The 14,917-nt window shown below is 41.5% G+C and overlaps 1 protein-coding gene across 3 annotated transcripts in view; it reads left to right on the top strand.

Annotated features, from left to right (window-relative positions):
• The window catches only part of PELI1 (pellino E3 ubiquitin protein ligase 1), a 45,810-nt gene extending 32,216 nt beyond the window's left edge, over nucleotides 1-13,594 (top strand). For all 3 annotated transcript variants that reach the window (XM_021389824.1, XM_021389825.1, XM_021389823.1), the window contains 6 exons: nucleotides 2,527-2,671; nucleotides 3,759-3,888; nucleotides 7,694-7,795; nucleotides 9,738-9,935; nucleotides 10,044-10,232; nucleotides 11,108-13,594. In XM_021389824.1, coding sequence (XP_021245499.1) covers nucleotides 2,527-2,671; nucleotides 3,759-3,888; nucleotides 7,694-7,795; nucleotides 9,738-9,935; nucleotides 10,044-10,232; nucleotides 11,108-11,674 — 1,331 coding nt within the window. In that variant the 3' untranslated portion in view covers nucleotides 11,675-13,594. The remainder of the gene's footprint in view (nucleotides 1-2,526; nucleotides 2,672-3,758; nucleotides 3,889-7,693; nucleotides 7,796-9,737; nucleotides 9,936-10,043; nucleotides 10,233-11,107) is intronic.

Genomic DNA, 14,917 nt, shown 5'->3' on the forward strand with positions numbered 1-14,917 from the left:
GTTCTAAAAGTGACTTGTGCAGCTTGTAAAGGACCTGAGATACTTGAGAAGAAAATCAAGTTCAAACGTTCAAGCCTTGTTTTTGAAAATGTAGGAGCAAGCTGTTGTATTGTTTGTAGGTCTAGGTTTACATTTCTGGAATCTTCATTAAGCCAAATATGAAGTGGGTATCCACTGTATGTGCTGCTCCTAGAATAATCCTGGCTGGGTTTATTGAAATATGAAACAACAGTAAAAGGAAGAGCATTAGAGGGAGCTGAGTGTTAGATGCTTGATGCTTTCCCGTGTTAAGACTTCTTGCACATCTAAAGGCAGTTACATGGAACTTCTCTCCTTTTTTAATTTCTGCCCAGTCAGCTCTTAGAAGAGGTCACTGGCTGCCGATTCGGGTGGTGCTTTCAAGTAGAGTCTCCCTTAATTGTTCACATGCCATTACTGTTACTGAGACTCAGAAGCTGCCTGACTTGGAGATGCCTTTTTATTTATTTAGCTTTCCATGAAGTTGTTCACTCAAGTGGGGAAGTTTTTTGTACTAATGGCAGAGGTTAAAGTTATTTTGAATGCTTGCCTCCTCCCCTTAACTGATGAGCTCTATTTTGAACAACCTAGAGTGGGATGGGTACTACTCAAATCTTTCCTTCTTTTTGCGATATTTACTACTCCCGTGCTGTTTCATAATGGATGGCATTACAGATTTCATAGCAGTTCTTCTCAGTTGTTAAATGTTAATTCAAAGGACAGCCACTGTGTACTTTAGCAAAGAGATGTGAAGTGCTGCGTGTGAATATGTGATGACCAAGTTGAAATTACTCCTACGTGGAGAAGACTAAAGTGAGGGCAAAAGACTGCTGTGGAGATTCAAGTGGAAAATAGGTTAATCATTTAGGGAGGAGATTAAATCATTAGAACTGTTTTTTGAAGACAATATGTGAGTAACTAATGCAAGAAAACTTTAAAGCAGAACAAATGCTGACGTACTGGATTTGGTTGTACAAATACTTTATGGGAAATATATCTATATCCTTACATTCACATACAGATAAATACTTAAATATTTCTACTTAGAAATCCTTAATGAAAATATATGCTGCTTATTACAAAATGAAAATACAGCAGCAGGCAGGAGACAGATGCTGCACGGTAGTGTTGTACAGATTAGGTTTAGTAGAATGCACTTACACATCTAGCAGTGGGCCAGCATATGCTTGTGATGATGTTACATGCGTGCTAAGTGAAGTCTAGTTAATTTATAATTTGAAGCACTCTAAAGTCCACAGTACTCAGGCTGAGAGCACAGGAGAAAAAATTTGGACCTCAAGAAGGGCCATTGAGGGCCAAGTTTTTCCATAGTGGAGCAAAGAAGTGACAGTAGAGATTGGGCCAGTAAAGATGTCTTTGTTCCAGCTGCTGAACAAATGTGAGCAGGATGGCAAGCACTACCACATTTTCTTCTCTGTTAGGGCATAAAGTGGAGGGTAGAAAAAATCTGCACATTGATGTCTTCTCTGCATAATGTCTACTTCCAGGCAGAAGAAAACAGAAATACAACATTGTAGTCACGATTAAAGTTGATGACAGGATATGAGAAATGTTATGTGGGCCAAAAATGTATGTTTGAACAGAAGGCAGAATACTAACAATCAGTACCAAAAGTACAGAACTGAAAAGCTTAATGCTTTTATGAGTCTGTAGGAAGGCTTGGTCTGGAAGAACCAAGGGAATAATCTTGTTTCTGTTAAGTGAAAGCTTCAAACAGGCTTGTGTCGGCTTTATTTTTTGTAAAACAAGTGCTGTGGTGGGTAAATTTCTTCTGTAGGAAGATCAGAGATGGGCTGAGTGGGTCAGTGTCTGGAAATGTTACTAATGAGAAGCTGTAAAGAATAGTAGTATGAACTGATCCTGAAAACAAAGTAGGACAAAAACTGCACTCCAAGAGATGACTCTCGTAAAGAATTGTTCATAATTTCTGCTGGAGATTTGTTTCAAACAGCAGTTTGCATCACTTCTTTCTCTGGTCAAACAGATCATGTTGCATGCCCCAAATTCATACTGTAGACTCAATATGCAGTTGTGTGACAACTTCCTCCAATCTGCAAATCCAGAAGTTTTTTGGAAAACTCTGAATCAGATACTTTCCACGAGAACTTGAAGCTCTCTGGTTAATGCACCAGTCTTGTTTTTCCTTGCAATTTAATCCCTATCAGATTCTACTTCTTGACAGCTGAACCAAACGTGCTAAGCAAAGCTGTATACCATTTATACTAAGAATTTAGCATAAAGGAAAACTGGATGTTTTATGAAGGCTGTATGGGAATTTTCTATAAACACTTGTCTGCTCTAATTGTTGCAGGCAGTTCAGCCTGAATTGATGTGTCTTAGTGTGATCTTTTTAAAGTTATTTCAGGCAAAGTCAAAACATGGAAAAGCAGCAAGTGCAGAACAACGTACCTACTGTATCAAGAAGACCAAAAAATAAGGGTGCAGGTTTGTCCAGTCTCTTACATTTCATTTTCTTTATATTTACAGGAAATAATGAAAAAAGCGTGCCACAACTCTTGATCAGAGATCTGAAGTTTGAGAAGAAGTCACTAGCTAAGCTCATGTTTTCTCCTGATCAAGAAAATCATCCATCAAAAGCACCAGTGAAGTATGGTGAATTGATAGTATTAGGGTAAGTGCTTATGTTTGCTGAAGGTGAGAATGAAGGTAGAATTTCAGGGCATACTTAATGCGGTTGTCTGCAGGTTGCTGTGGGAGGGGATGTGATCATGGTACCTCTCGCTTTCATACTGTGTCTTGAACTCCTTTCGTATTGTATCTAGCAAACACTGAAATGAATGGTGAATTGTTCAGCTTTTCTTTGGTAGCTGATCTCATGTAAGGGAAGGGGCTAGGATGCAGAGCTGTCAGAGGAGGTGGAAGGAGGATTTTCTTTTACAGTGGCAACCAGGCAATGCGTGTCATGAAGTATACTGGAAAATTGCACTGCTCTCTGCATGCTTTTTTTTGTCAGTTGAGTTAGGTGTAAGTTTATTTTCAGCTCCTGTGTTTCTCCCAGGTAAGCATTTCATGACAAAGAGCAGCCTATTGGTAAAGAGTTTCCAAGTTGATTCTGGGTTGGGCCTAAACAGGTGACTAATATGATAGTGTTTATCAACATGGTAGCTGATTCTGTAATACCAAAGTTCAAACAGAGAATGTTAAGAAAGCAAGTTTTCCTGTTGGCCTACTTATGTTGATGTTTTCAAAGTGAGAGTGTGAGGGTTTTCTGATGGATTAAACTGGAGTCTCAAAGGACAGCCTATCCATTTTTTTCTGCATTTTTATTTCAGCTAAAATTCTCTGAAGTAATAGCTCTCCACCAAGCTTAGTGAGAATTTATGATCTTTCATTTATACTGTGGACACATTATTTAGAGAGAGAGAGAGCTACAGATAAACATACAGCCTCATGTGTTTTCTTATTTAGGGATCAAGTCCTTTCTACTTGTTGATAGTAGCTTTGAGATGAATCTAGACAGCATTCCTTGCTCTGCAGTCTTTGGATGCATATGCTGTAGTTCGGTGGGCATGTTTCTGTACTTTAGTTACCTATTCTCAGATTTAAATACATGTAACTAATTGGAGATCTGTAGCTGTTTAATACTGTACTAATTAAGAAGGCTTTGTATTTAGAATAAAACTTTCTGTGGGTCTGCACCTTGTGAGAAGTTGTACAGGAATATGGACTTCATTATTTTTCTGTCCTTTCTTTTATAGGTACAATGGGTCTCTCCCAAATGGAGATAGAGGAAGAAGAAAAAGTAGATTTGCTTTATTTAAAAGGCCCAAAGCAAATGGGGTGAAACCTAGCACTGTGCATATTGCCTGTACCCCTCAAGCAGCAAAGGTAAGCTTGATTAGCCAGGTAATAGACAGCCCCACCAGGGGGATGCAGTGCTGGACCTGTTACTTACCAATGCAAGTGAACTGATTGGTGACATCAGGATAGTAGGCTGCCTGGGCTGTAGTGACCATGCAGTTGTGGAGTTCACGCTCTTGAGGGATACTGGGGAGGCAAAGAGTAAAATCAGGAAGTAAAATTTTAGGAAAGCCAAATTCTATCTCTTCAAGGAGTTAATCAACACAACTCCCTGGGAATCTGTTCTCAAGGATAAGAGAGTGGAACAGACCAGACAGATCTTCAGGGAAGCTTTCCTAAGTGCAGAAGAGCTCTCCATCACTAGGTGTAGGAAGTCAGAAAAGGAAGGCCAGAGGCAGGCATGACTGAACTGTGACCTGGTCAAACTGGAGAGCAAGAAGAAGGTGACCAGGCAGTGGAAGCAGGGACAGGTAACCTGGAAGGAGTATAGGGAGACTGCAAGGTTGTGTAGGAGTGGTGTCAGGAATGCCAAAGCCCAACTGGAACTGGACTTGGCAAGGGGTGCAGCAAAGGATAAGAAAGGCTTCTATAGGTACATCAATGGGAAAAGTCCAGGGAGGTGTACCCTCCCTAGTGAGCAACACAGGCAGGCTATTAACAGTGGACAAAAAGAGGGCCGAGATATCCAACAGCTCTTTTGTATCGGTCTCTCTAGTGACTGCTCTACACACAGCCCTCGAGTGGGTAGTTTGGAAGGTGGGAACTGGGGAAACCTGCTGTAAGCAAAGATCTGGTTCCTGAATATCCATAAGTCTATGGGTGCTGATAAGATGCATCCCAGAGTCCTGAGGGAATTGGCTGACAAGGTTGCCAAACCACTCTCAATGATATTTGGAAAGTCATGGGAGTCATGTGAAGTCCCTTGTGACTGGGGAAAAAAAGCCATGTCACTCATTTTTAGGAAGGGTAGAAAGGATGACCCGGGAACTACCAGCCTCTTAGCCTCACCTCATTGCTGGGGATGATCATGGAGCAGATCCTTCTGGAAGCTATGCTAAGGCGCATGGAGGAGAGAGTTTTGATATGAGATAACCGGCATGGCTTCACCAAGGGCAGCTCAGTCAGGTTGAACAATCTTGTTGCTTTTTATGGTGGCATAACTGTGTTAGTGGACAAGGGAAGAGCCACTGATGTCATCTGTTTGGACTTCAGTAAGGCCTTGGATGTGGTCTCGCATAACATCCTTCTCTCCAAATTGGAAATATGTGGATTTGATGAGTGGACTGCCTGGTGGACGAGGAACTGATTGTGAGATCCTACCCAGAGAGTGGTTGTCAATAGCTCAGTGTCCAGATGAAGATCGGTGACAAGTAGTGTACCTCGGGGGTCAGTACTTGATCTGATGCTGCTTAACATCTTCATCAGTGTCATCAACAGTGGGATTGAGTGCACCCTCAGCAAGTTTGTGAATGACACTGAGTTGTGTGGTGTGGGCAACATGCTCAAGGGATGGGATGCTATTTAGAGAGACCTAGATGGGCTGAGCAGTGGGCCCAGGTGAACCTCATGACGTTCAGTAAATCCAAGTGCAAGGTCCTGCACCTGGGTCTGGGCAACCCTCACTATCAGTACAACCTGGAGGATGTAAAGATGGAACATAGCCCTGCTAAAAAGAACTGAGGGGTACTGGTAGATGGTAAGCTGGACGTGAACCAGCAGGGTGGTCTTGCAGCCCAGAAAGCCAAGGACTGCATCAAAAGAAGCATGAGCTGCAGGTCAGGGAAGTGATCCTCCCCCTCTACTCTGCGCTGGTGAGACCTCACCTGGAGAGCTGTGTCCTCAGTACAGGACACAAGTCCTCCTGTACTGAGTCTCCAGTACAGGAGAGATGTGGACCTGTTGGGGCAACAAAAATGATGCAAGGGGTGGAACACCTCCCTTATGAGCACAGGCTGAGAGAGCCAGGGCTGTTCTGCCCGGAGAAGGCTCAGGAGAGACCTGAGAGCAGTCTTTCAATATCTGAAGTGGGGCTATAAGAAGTAAGGGAACAGACTCTTCAGCAGAGTCTGTTGTGATAGGACAAGAAGAAATTGTTTCAAACTAAAAGAGGGGAGATTTAGATTAGATAGAAGAAAGAAGATTTTGTTACAGTAAGGTTGGTGAGGCACAGGAACAGATTGCCCGAAGAGGTGGTGGATGCCCCATCCCTGGAGACTTTCAGGGTCAGAACCCCGCTGGACGGGGTTCTGAGCACCCTGGTGGAGCTGTAGGTGTCCCTGTTCATTGCAGGGGTGTTGGACTAGTTGGCCTCTAAGAGTCTTTTGCAACTGAAAAGATGCTATGCTTTGTATGATTAAGTCTTATTTCTCCTGGTACTGTCTAAAGAGTTCAGTGAAATCCATGCTGTCATGCTGAGATGAAATAATGTAGAAAGTTTAAAGTTCAGTCTGTGAAAAGAATGATTCATGTTTATCCGTCGATTTTTGGTACCTGTCAGGGTTAGCAAGAAGCCATTCCATCTTTGCCATATCCAGAAAGAAAAATGCTTATTTTTGAAACATGAATGTTCAAGGCACAGTCTTGTCATGTAAAACCTTTTATTTTGTTTTCAGTCCAAATTTGCTACAGATGTTTGTTCTAAACTTCCGATGTTTGCACTCATTCATGGTTTAGGACTAAGCTTGCTTTGTATGAAGCTAACTTTGAAATGGTCCTTGATCAAAGCACTGTTTGTAGTTCCTACTCAGTCCAGTGGGTAGGAGATCCCTGAAGATGAGAACAGGTGGTTTGGCAGGCCACATGGTTTTTTTTTATGACTAGTAACCAAGTTCAGAGTTCCCTTTAAGAAGCAGTGAAGAAATGGTTTAAGTCCTGAAGCTGAGTTGTACTTCATGTCAAAACTAAGGCTAATATAGGTATTACCATGAAATGCTACTTTATTGTGGTGTTTCAAGTGTATGTGCAATTATGTTCAGTAAGAAGTGGATCGCCTCCACTAATACCAGTGGGATTCAAGAATGCGTAAACATTCTGGTTCTTTAGAGATATTCAGCATGTTCAAGATCAGGCCCTTGAACAAATACAGTACAGTTAAATATTTGATCCTGAAAATAATTCAATGCTTAGGGATGTTGATTCCTAGTTTAATACTTAGTTTTGCTGATTGTTTATGGTCTTCAAATAATGTGCTTTCTAGAAGCTCTTCATAAAAGGTTGTTCGGATAGATTTTGTTTTGCTTATGAAACATGGCATAAGTCTCTAGAATGAAAATGTAAACTAACTGAAACCTAGGTTACTTTGCTACAGCATGTGCAACTCTTACCCAGTTTACTAGCACCGCTTGTTACTTCTTTGTCCACGTAGCTTATTGATCATCAGTGATTTTTAGTGTGAATTCAGATCTCTCTTTTTTTATAGATCAAAGTCCATAAGCTTTTGTTCTCACTTTGCTGTTGAGAAGTTGAGGCTGAGAAGGCTCTGAGGATGTTCAGTTCAGTTTCAGCCTTTGCACTCAGTTGTTCTGTTCTTTGTGTCAAAGCCAGCTGTGCTTTAATACTAAGCATGACTAATAATCCATCTTGATTACGTTTCTTTTGTGGCAGTGTGTGGTAAAGAGACCAGTTTGGTCTGTTGCTGAATCAATCTTACAGCTTTTTTTTTAATAGTGAGGACTGGTTTTTGTGAAGTCTAACTACAGGTGTGTCACTAATGAGCATCTGACTTAATGTGTTCATTCGGCAGAACGAGAGCCTTGTTATATTGTCTGCTTTGCTGCTGTATTCAGTAGATCTGTTGTTCACTGGTTCAATAATTTGTCGCCTTTTTCCACAGGCAATAAGCAACAAGGACCAACACAGCATATCTTACACTTTGTCTCGGGCCCAGACAGTAGTAGTTGAATATACCCATGACAGCAACACAGATATGTTCCAGGTATGTGAATTAAATGATATCTGAATGTGTTCTCACCTATGCTGCTTTCTAATGAGACATTATCTTAACATGCTTTCCTCTCAGATGCGAAAGTTTGTGCGTCACATTCTGCATTTTATTCTTCAGAGGTGTTTAATTCTGTTCATTCCCAAGGCCATCACGTGTACAAGGCTGTGTATCCGTACATCTCTTCTAGGTTTACTTGGTCAGAGGCAAAATCTGTTTTTGTCACTAATGCACAGAATTATGGTTTTGCTATTGACTGCCACTCTGCCAGTCACTTAGCCTGTGTCTTGTCCCTCCTTACAAAATTAAGAATAAAGTGCACAGTTCTCTGAAGCACTTGGAACTTTGCTTGCAGCATTCATGAATGGATTTGGGATCAGCCAGTAGGAGGGTAGAAGAAATACAGTGTAAAAATTCAGAAAAACTGTCTACACAACCCCAGAAATAACTTTAAAGTGATGGGAAATGTTGAGAGAGGCCCGCTTCTGTTTAGAATAACTTCATAGGAGTTTCCTGTATGTATGAAATTGAACCACAAACACGTTTGCAGCTGTGTTCACTCATATCTTATTATTTCCTGTTTTTCTCAAAAGGGTTTTGTTTCAGAGTTTTTGTTTCTTCTGATTCCTGGACTGATAGTGCATTGACTTTGATTGTACCTAATGTAAGGCAAGGAGTTCTGCTGTCACAGCATTTAACTGTGACGACATTGCAGAATCTAAGGAGGTAGGAGGTGTTGGTACATGGCGAGGAAGCTGCATGCAACTGCAAATATCTACAGCAGAGCAAAAGGGCTGTAACAAACTTACTGCAGCATAAGCTGTAGTTTGTGTAAGTGTTCTGTCTTCAGGCATGCTATGGCGTGTATTCTGCTCTTAAATTGCCAGTGGCAATCCTTGTGTACTGATGGGTTATCCTGTCTAAGAAAAAAAAAAGAAAAACACAGTCTGACAAAGCAGTTTCAGTCTCATGAAAGCTCTCTAGCCTTCACCAAAAACCACCTCAGGCTCTGTGTCTCCTGTCTAGCAGTTAATCAGTCTTAATATAACCAGCTATGTTTTAAGAGGCTTGGGAGCTCTGGAAGTGAGTAAAAGGTAATAATGTACAAGTGGGCTTAAAACCTGGCTATTGGGATGTTTGGGGCTGGGATATAACTTCTCTGTTTTGCAAAGAGGACAAAAATGAAAAGCAGTCAAACACATGCAACTCTATCAAAATTGATAAAAGCGTATGAGACTGCAAACCTCTTTCTGTTCCATACAACCAGAAAAGAAGGCATGAGTACTCTGCAGCCTGCTGTTTCTAAGACCATCATCTTGGAAGAAATCAGTCCACAGTCAGATGTTGTATTCCTGTTGTGTTCTATTAATATTAATGTAACATTGCTGCTTCCCCAGCCACAAACATCTCATACCTAGTCTTTTCTGACAGATGTGCTGCTTCTTAGTACCCCACTGGAGCTGCAGAGTCAGCTCATGTGACCTCAGGACTGTTTTCTTACATCTACACCTCCACCTAGTATAGCATTGCTCAGAATACTCTGAGCATGCAAAATGACTCAATACCACTTTTCCATCTGACTGCTTTGTCCCAGCTGTTTTGGTGCTGCTGCAGCTGGTGCAAGTGACCCGAGTCTGACTTTTCTGATGAGAAGACCTTCAATGGGAAATTATCTCAGAATTAGCTTAATTACATCTTTTTTTTTTCCCTCTTTGCTTCAGTTGGCTTTGGAATAACTTTGTTCACATGGAGGTGGAATAACTCATCAATGCAGATTAGGCTTCAGAAACCTAAATTCAGATTGGTGGAACGGAGTGCTTCAGATTGGAATGCCATGATTTTTTTAAATCATTTTTAAATTGTTTTGGGCTTGAACTTTACTAGATGCAAAGACAAACTCCTAAACAACTTTTTTTTATCCCTTTTTTTTTTGCAGATTGGTAGATCAACAGAGAGCCCTATAGACTTTGTTGTGACAGATACAGTTCCTGGAAGTCAGAGTAATTCAGATACGCAATCTGTGCAGAGCACTATATCAAGGTTTGCCTGCAGAATCATATGTGAACGTAACCCTCCTTTTACGGCAAGAATATATGCTGCAGGATTTGACTCCTCAAAGAACATCTTTCTTGGGGTAAGGGAATTTTTTTGTTCTCCCAGATCAGTGCAGGCTGACTTTTGATCTAATCTGACGCTCTGCTTTAGCCGAATTAGAAGTTCTCATTGATGTCGTTTCTCTTAGGAGAAGGCTGCAAAGTGGAAGACATCAGATGGGCAAATGGATGGACTAACCACAAATGGTGTTCTTGTTATGCACCCCCGTAATGGATTTACGGAAGACTCCAAGCCGGGAGTATGGAGAGAGATATCTGTGTGTGGGAATGTGTTCAGCCTCCGTGAAACCAGATCAGCTCAGCAGAGGGGAAAAATGGTAAGAGCAGAGACCAGCATTTTGTGTAGCATGTTTGAGATGGCGACAGCCATAAGTGATACAGCTTGGGCTTAAATGGGCCAGAATCTGCCTAATTCAGTGCATTTCTCACCTGTGTAATAAGCTGCGTTAACTTATATCTCTTTCTCTGTTCACACATAAAAGGTTCTTGCTTGACCTGAAAAACTAAATTTATCTCAGGAATGGTACTGAACTGCAGATCGAGACTACTCTCCTCAAATGAGTTGACACTCTAGTGTGCCTTTCTGCAAGACGTGATAATCATGCTCATGTTTTAAAGAGCATTTTCCTGATTCTCCCTTTTGCGTTCATGCTTTTGAAGTTTTCCTATTTTCCTTTCTTAAGGAGTAAAAAAGAATAACTATTTATTAACACATGTCTATGTACCTGGATATCCATCTCTTTGTTGGCATTTTCTCCTTGTTCTTGTTTCCAAAGCATTGGTGCTGACACTTATAGGAGATGATTAATTTTGGTATGACTTGGGGTCTCTTAGCAAACCTAAATGCTGCATGAATACTTAAGTGGTGCATTTAGCTAGGAATGCTGGCAGCTTATTTTTCTTGGGGAGAGCAAAACCTCGTGTAAAAGTACATGTGTGAATAAAACAGTCTAAAATACAGTGGAGGACTCCACATAATTTTTTTTTATGTACACTTTGATCTCTTAAGAAGTTTTATTTGAAAGAGAAAGAAGGAACTGGCACTAGGTTCTGTGGAGGTCTTGCATAGGGCACTCAGTAGTTGCTTGAAGCTTTATCCGGATCTTCCAGGCAAATGCGTGTAATGAAAGTGCCTTGTTGCTCATCAAATAATGCCTTGGTGGCACCTTTCTCTTCCCCTGTCCATCACAAGGTTGAAAATGAAACAAACCAACTGCAGGACGGCTCTCTGATTGACCTGTGTGGAGCGACGTTGCTGTGGCGCACTGCAGAAGGGCTTTCGCGCACTCCCACCGTCAAGCACCTGGAGGCATTGAGACAGGAGATAAATGCGGCGAGGCCCCAGTGTCCAGTGGGGTTCAACACCTTGGCATTTCCCAGCATGAAAAGAAAAGATGTTGTAGACGAAAAGCAGCCGTGGGTGTACCTGAACTGTGGCCACGTCCATGGCTATCACAACTGGGGAAACAAGGAGGAGAGAGACGGCAAGGATCGAGAGTGTCCGATGTGCCGCTCTGTCGGCCCCTACGTGCCTCTGTGGCTTGGATGTGAAGCGGGATTTTATGTGGATGCAGGACCTCCAACTCACGCCTTCAGCCCGTGTGGACACGTGTGCTCAGAAAAGACAACTGCTTATTGGTCCCAAATTCCTCTCCCACATGGTACTCACACTTTTCATGCAGCCTGTCCGTTCTGTGCGCATCAGCTGGCTGGTGAGCAAGGTTACATCAGACTCATTTTCCAAGGACCTCTTGACTAACACATGTATATCCAAGGACTGCAGTAAACCGATAAGCTAAGCGATTCTGATTTTTAAACCAACTGTTTTTCGTATTCTCTGGGCTTTGCTGGTTTGCATTAAGATGAAGAATTTTGGTTTTTTTTGTTATGACAGCTAAATCCCTCTTTGTTGAGAAAGGTCTGCAAATGGAAGAAACAAGGGTAAGGGAGAAGAAGTCCTGCTTGTTTAGTTTATAACTGCTTCTTGAAGAGGTGGAGGAAGTATTGCAGAGTGAATTTAAATGCCTTTCGTTTAATGGTTTTGAATCACATGCCCCCACAGTGTTTAAAATCTGTTTCCATTCTTTTTGTATATGGAGGGTAAATAGTTCAAAGAACAGTAGTTTACAGCTTGGATGCAAACATTGTAAAATATAACGTGTATATTAACTCTTTTCTATTTATCTTTATTATTGAAAATGCATAGAATGTGTAGAGTAGCATGGTCATAGTGAGTAACGTCCAGCAATTGGATGTGTAGAATAGTTCTGGATGGAGAAGAAGGTGAGATGGAAATGGTAGAAAAACCTTTTTTTAATCTGCAGTACTGAGTTCTTAGAATAGTTGAAATACTTTTTGAACAAAGCTAATGCAAATGATGATGGCGTCAAGATGTGCTTTAGCCATGTGAAAGGTAGCTAAGAAGGACTTCTTAAAATGTCTTTTTGTTAGGACTGTACTTAAGATCTGGTTATGAGGAAAATATTTACCAGACTCTTTGAATATGCAACTTAGTCTAGATTAAGGTTTTTTTCCTCCCTTCATGCTAACACGTCTTTATTTAGCATTAGTGACATTTCTGAGGGGTTTTTCCAATGTTAACCTTTAACAAATCTGAAAGATCAGGCTCATTTTGTTCCTTGCTGTTCGGGGAGGTGGGGAGAAGTGGATGTGCCCATGCCACGTGTGATGTGGGGAGCAGTTTGTGAATTGGCCACAGTCTTTGCTTGTGAAAGGCTTTGTCAGTCACATCTTCTGCCTTTTGTCTGGACCATTGCAGTTGGGTACGCAGGAGGCACCGGCTTCGTGTGCTTGCCTACATGCTGCTCTGAGGAGCTAGGTGCAGGTACTCATCTAGGCCACACACGGAACAAAGGAGAAGCCTGGTGCCTGCTCAGTGCATGCTCCTAGCATCTTTGTGCACTTGACCCAATTGGCAATCTGTTAGGGAGGAGATTGAGCTGGGACTAGACTGACCTCGTAGACTTTGGTGTGGGGAGCTTGCATAAGGTCTGTTTGCACTGTGGTGGGCTCTAGGTTGTGGTCTCTGTGCTCTCCTTACCCTAACCCTCCTTTCAATTCTGTATTCGCTAGGAAAGGCCAGTGCACTACATCCAGCTTTGCTGCTAACCCACCATGTTTAATGGCAAATACACAAACTGACTTTTTTTGAGGATTGAGTTGAGCTTTTTTTAGGCCAACTTCTTGTTTTTTTTCATATGTACTGTATAATTGACAGTAGCAAATCTCCGTACTTTATACCTTGCTTTAATTTTCCCTTTCAAAGCTGTTCTAAACTTTTTGGTTTAAAAAGAGACATGTGTTGCTTAGATGTCATGAAATATTTGCTTTGACTGTCAATTGTTTCTCCATTTTTAAAAAGAAATTATATATATTGTTTGGTTCACTCAGGAAATGCATGTGTCAGGAAGCCTGTATTATAAGTTCAGTTAGCTGTCATGTACAAGTAACTGCTGTTACTCCCTTTTCATAGAAATATAACTGATTTTGACATTTTCCAGATTATATGCATTAAGTAATGAAACTTATGCAGCAAGAAACCCCCTGTATTGTAGTTGTTCTAATCATTTTATTCAAACTATGTTATACTGTAGTTTAATTTTTATTTGCAAATTAATTTATTCAAACTATGTGAGTAAACACTTTTCAAAAATAGAGATTCTGGGATTATCTGTTGCTTTGTTTCTAAGAAATGGGGAGGGTGTCTAGAGATGACTTCTATTGCTTGAGGTGTGTTCTGCACATTAATATAAAAAACTGAAGAACTTAAATGTTTGTCATGGACTGGAAAGGCTCCCTTCAGATGTGACCTTTCAACGTGCTTTATATTTAACCCTACATTAACAAAGGCAAGATCATTGTTCAAAAGACAGGTGAATGAGCTCTTCCCTGAGTGACTTGAAATTAAGGAAACGCAAGCAAAAATGCCAGCCAAATTACTGGACTCTTAGAAAACTTCAGGAGCTCTTGATTTCATTGTCCACAAGTTGGATTGACACATCTTCTCTGGTCATGATCTTGCTGAATGCAGGGATGAGAAAAATCGGAAAAGGAAGTAACAAAAGCTACTAAAGCAGAATGAGTAATACAGAGGCGAATTGTGAAAACAGATTGAGAGTTGGACTGCAAGTAACGGCAGGCAGCATACTCACCCCACGTTGGTGGTACAGCGTGGAGCCAGGAGTGCTGTTGCAACTGGAGATGCAAACATCTGACTGCAGAGCGGAAAAAGAGGGGCTAATGCCCAGTGCACAACCATTGCTGAGCCACTACCCTATTAAGATGAGACCTCATGCTTCTGTTGTAATTCTAGCCTCTTCCCCCTCTAAAAAAAAACCACTACAGAATAACGTGCAGTTGCAGAAGAACTGGCTGTTTCTCTGGGTAGCGTTATGCTAAGATAATCTTTCAAAGCCCTGCATTCTGCTGCACGCTGTCTGCCTGTAGTGTGTTTTTCTTGACCCAAGGTGGGCTTGTTTAATCTTGTTTTTCAAACGGGCCTTCAAAAGCCTGAGACGTGGAAATCCCACTGTCAAAAGTAGGATAGCAGCGGTTGAGTAGGCTGAGGAACAATTTCCATAAAACATGCAAGCAAACTAAAAACAGTGGCTTTGGCTGTGGTTCCCTATTTGAGTTCCCCCAGGCTTCTTTTTTTCAATAAACAATTTAAACAGAAGGTCTCCTACTCCATAAACTGTAAAAAAAAAAAATGGCAGATTAAAAGTCAAATCATCCCTTTAACACAAACAGCTGACTAAAGCACCCTGAACTTCAAGGCCTTTGCTTCTGTACAGATGTGGGAGCTGGGAGAAGTGCAGGAAGTGCCCTGCTGGTGGTGAGATGACAGCTTGTTTAGCCAACGCCAGCCCCACATGAAATCTGTGGCCAACTTTCACAGGTTTGTTCAAATGGAAGGAGGCATTTATGCAACTGGCAAATGAGATGTGGCTATTCCCTAGGAGATCACCACAGGTGTGTGGAA

Source organism: Numida meleagris, chromosome 3, assembly GCF_002078875.1.
Source record: "Numida meleagris isolate 19003 breed g44 Domestic line chromosome 3, NumMel1.0, whole genome shotgun sequence".
NCBI lineage: Eukaryota > Metazoa > Chordata > Aves > Galliformes > Numididae > Numida > Numida meleagris.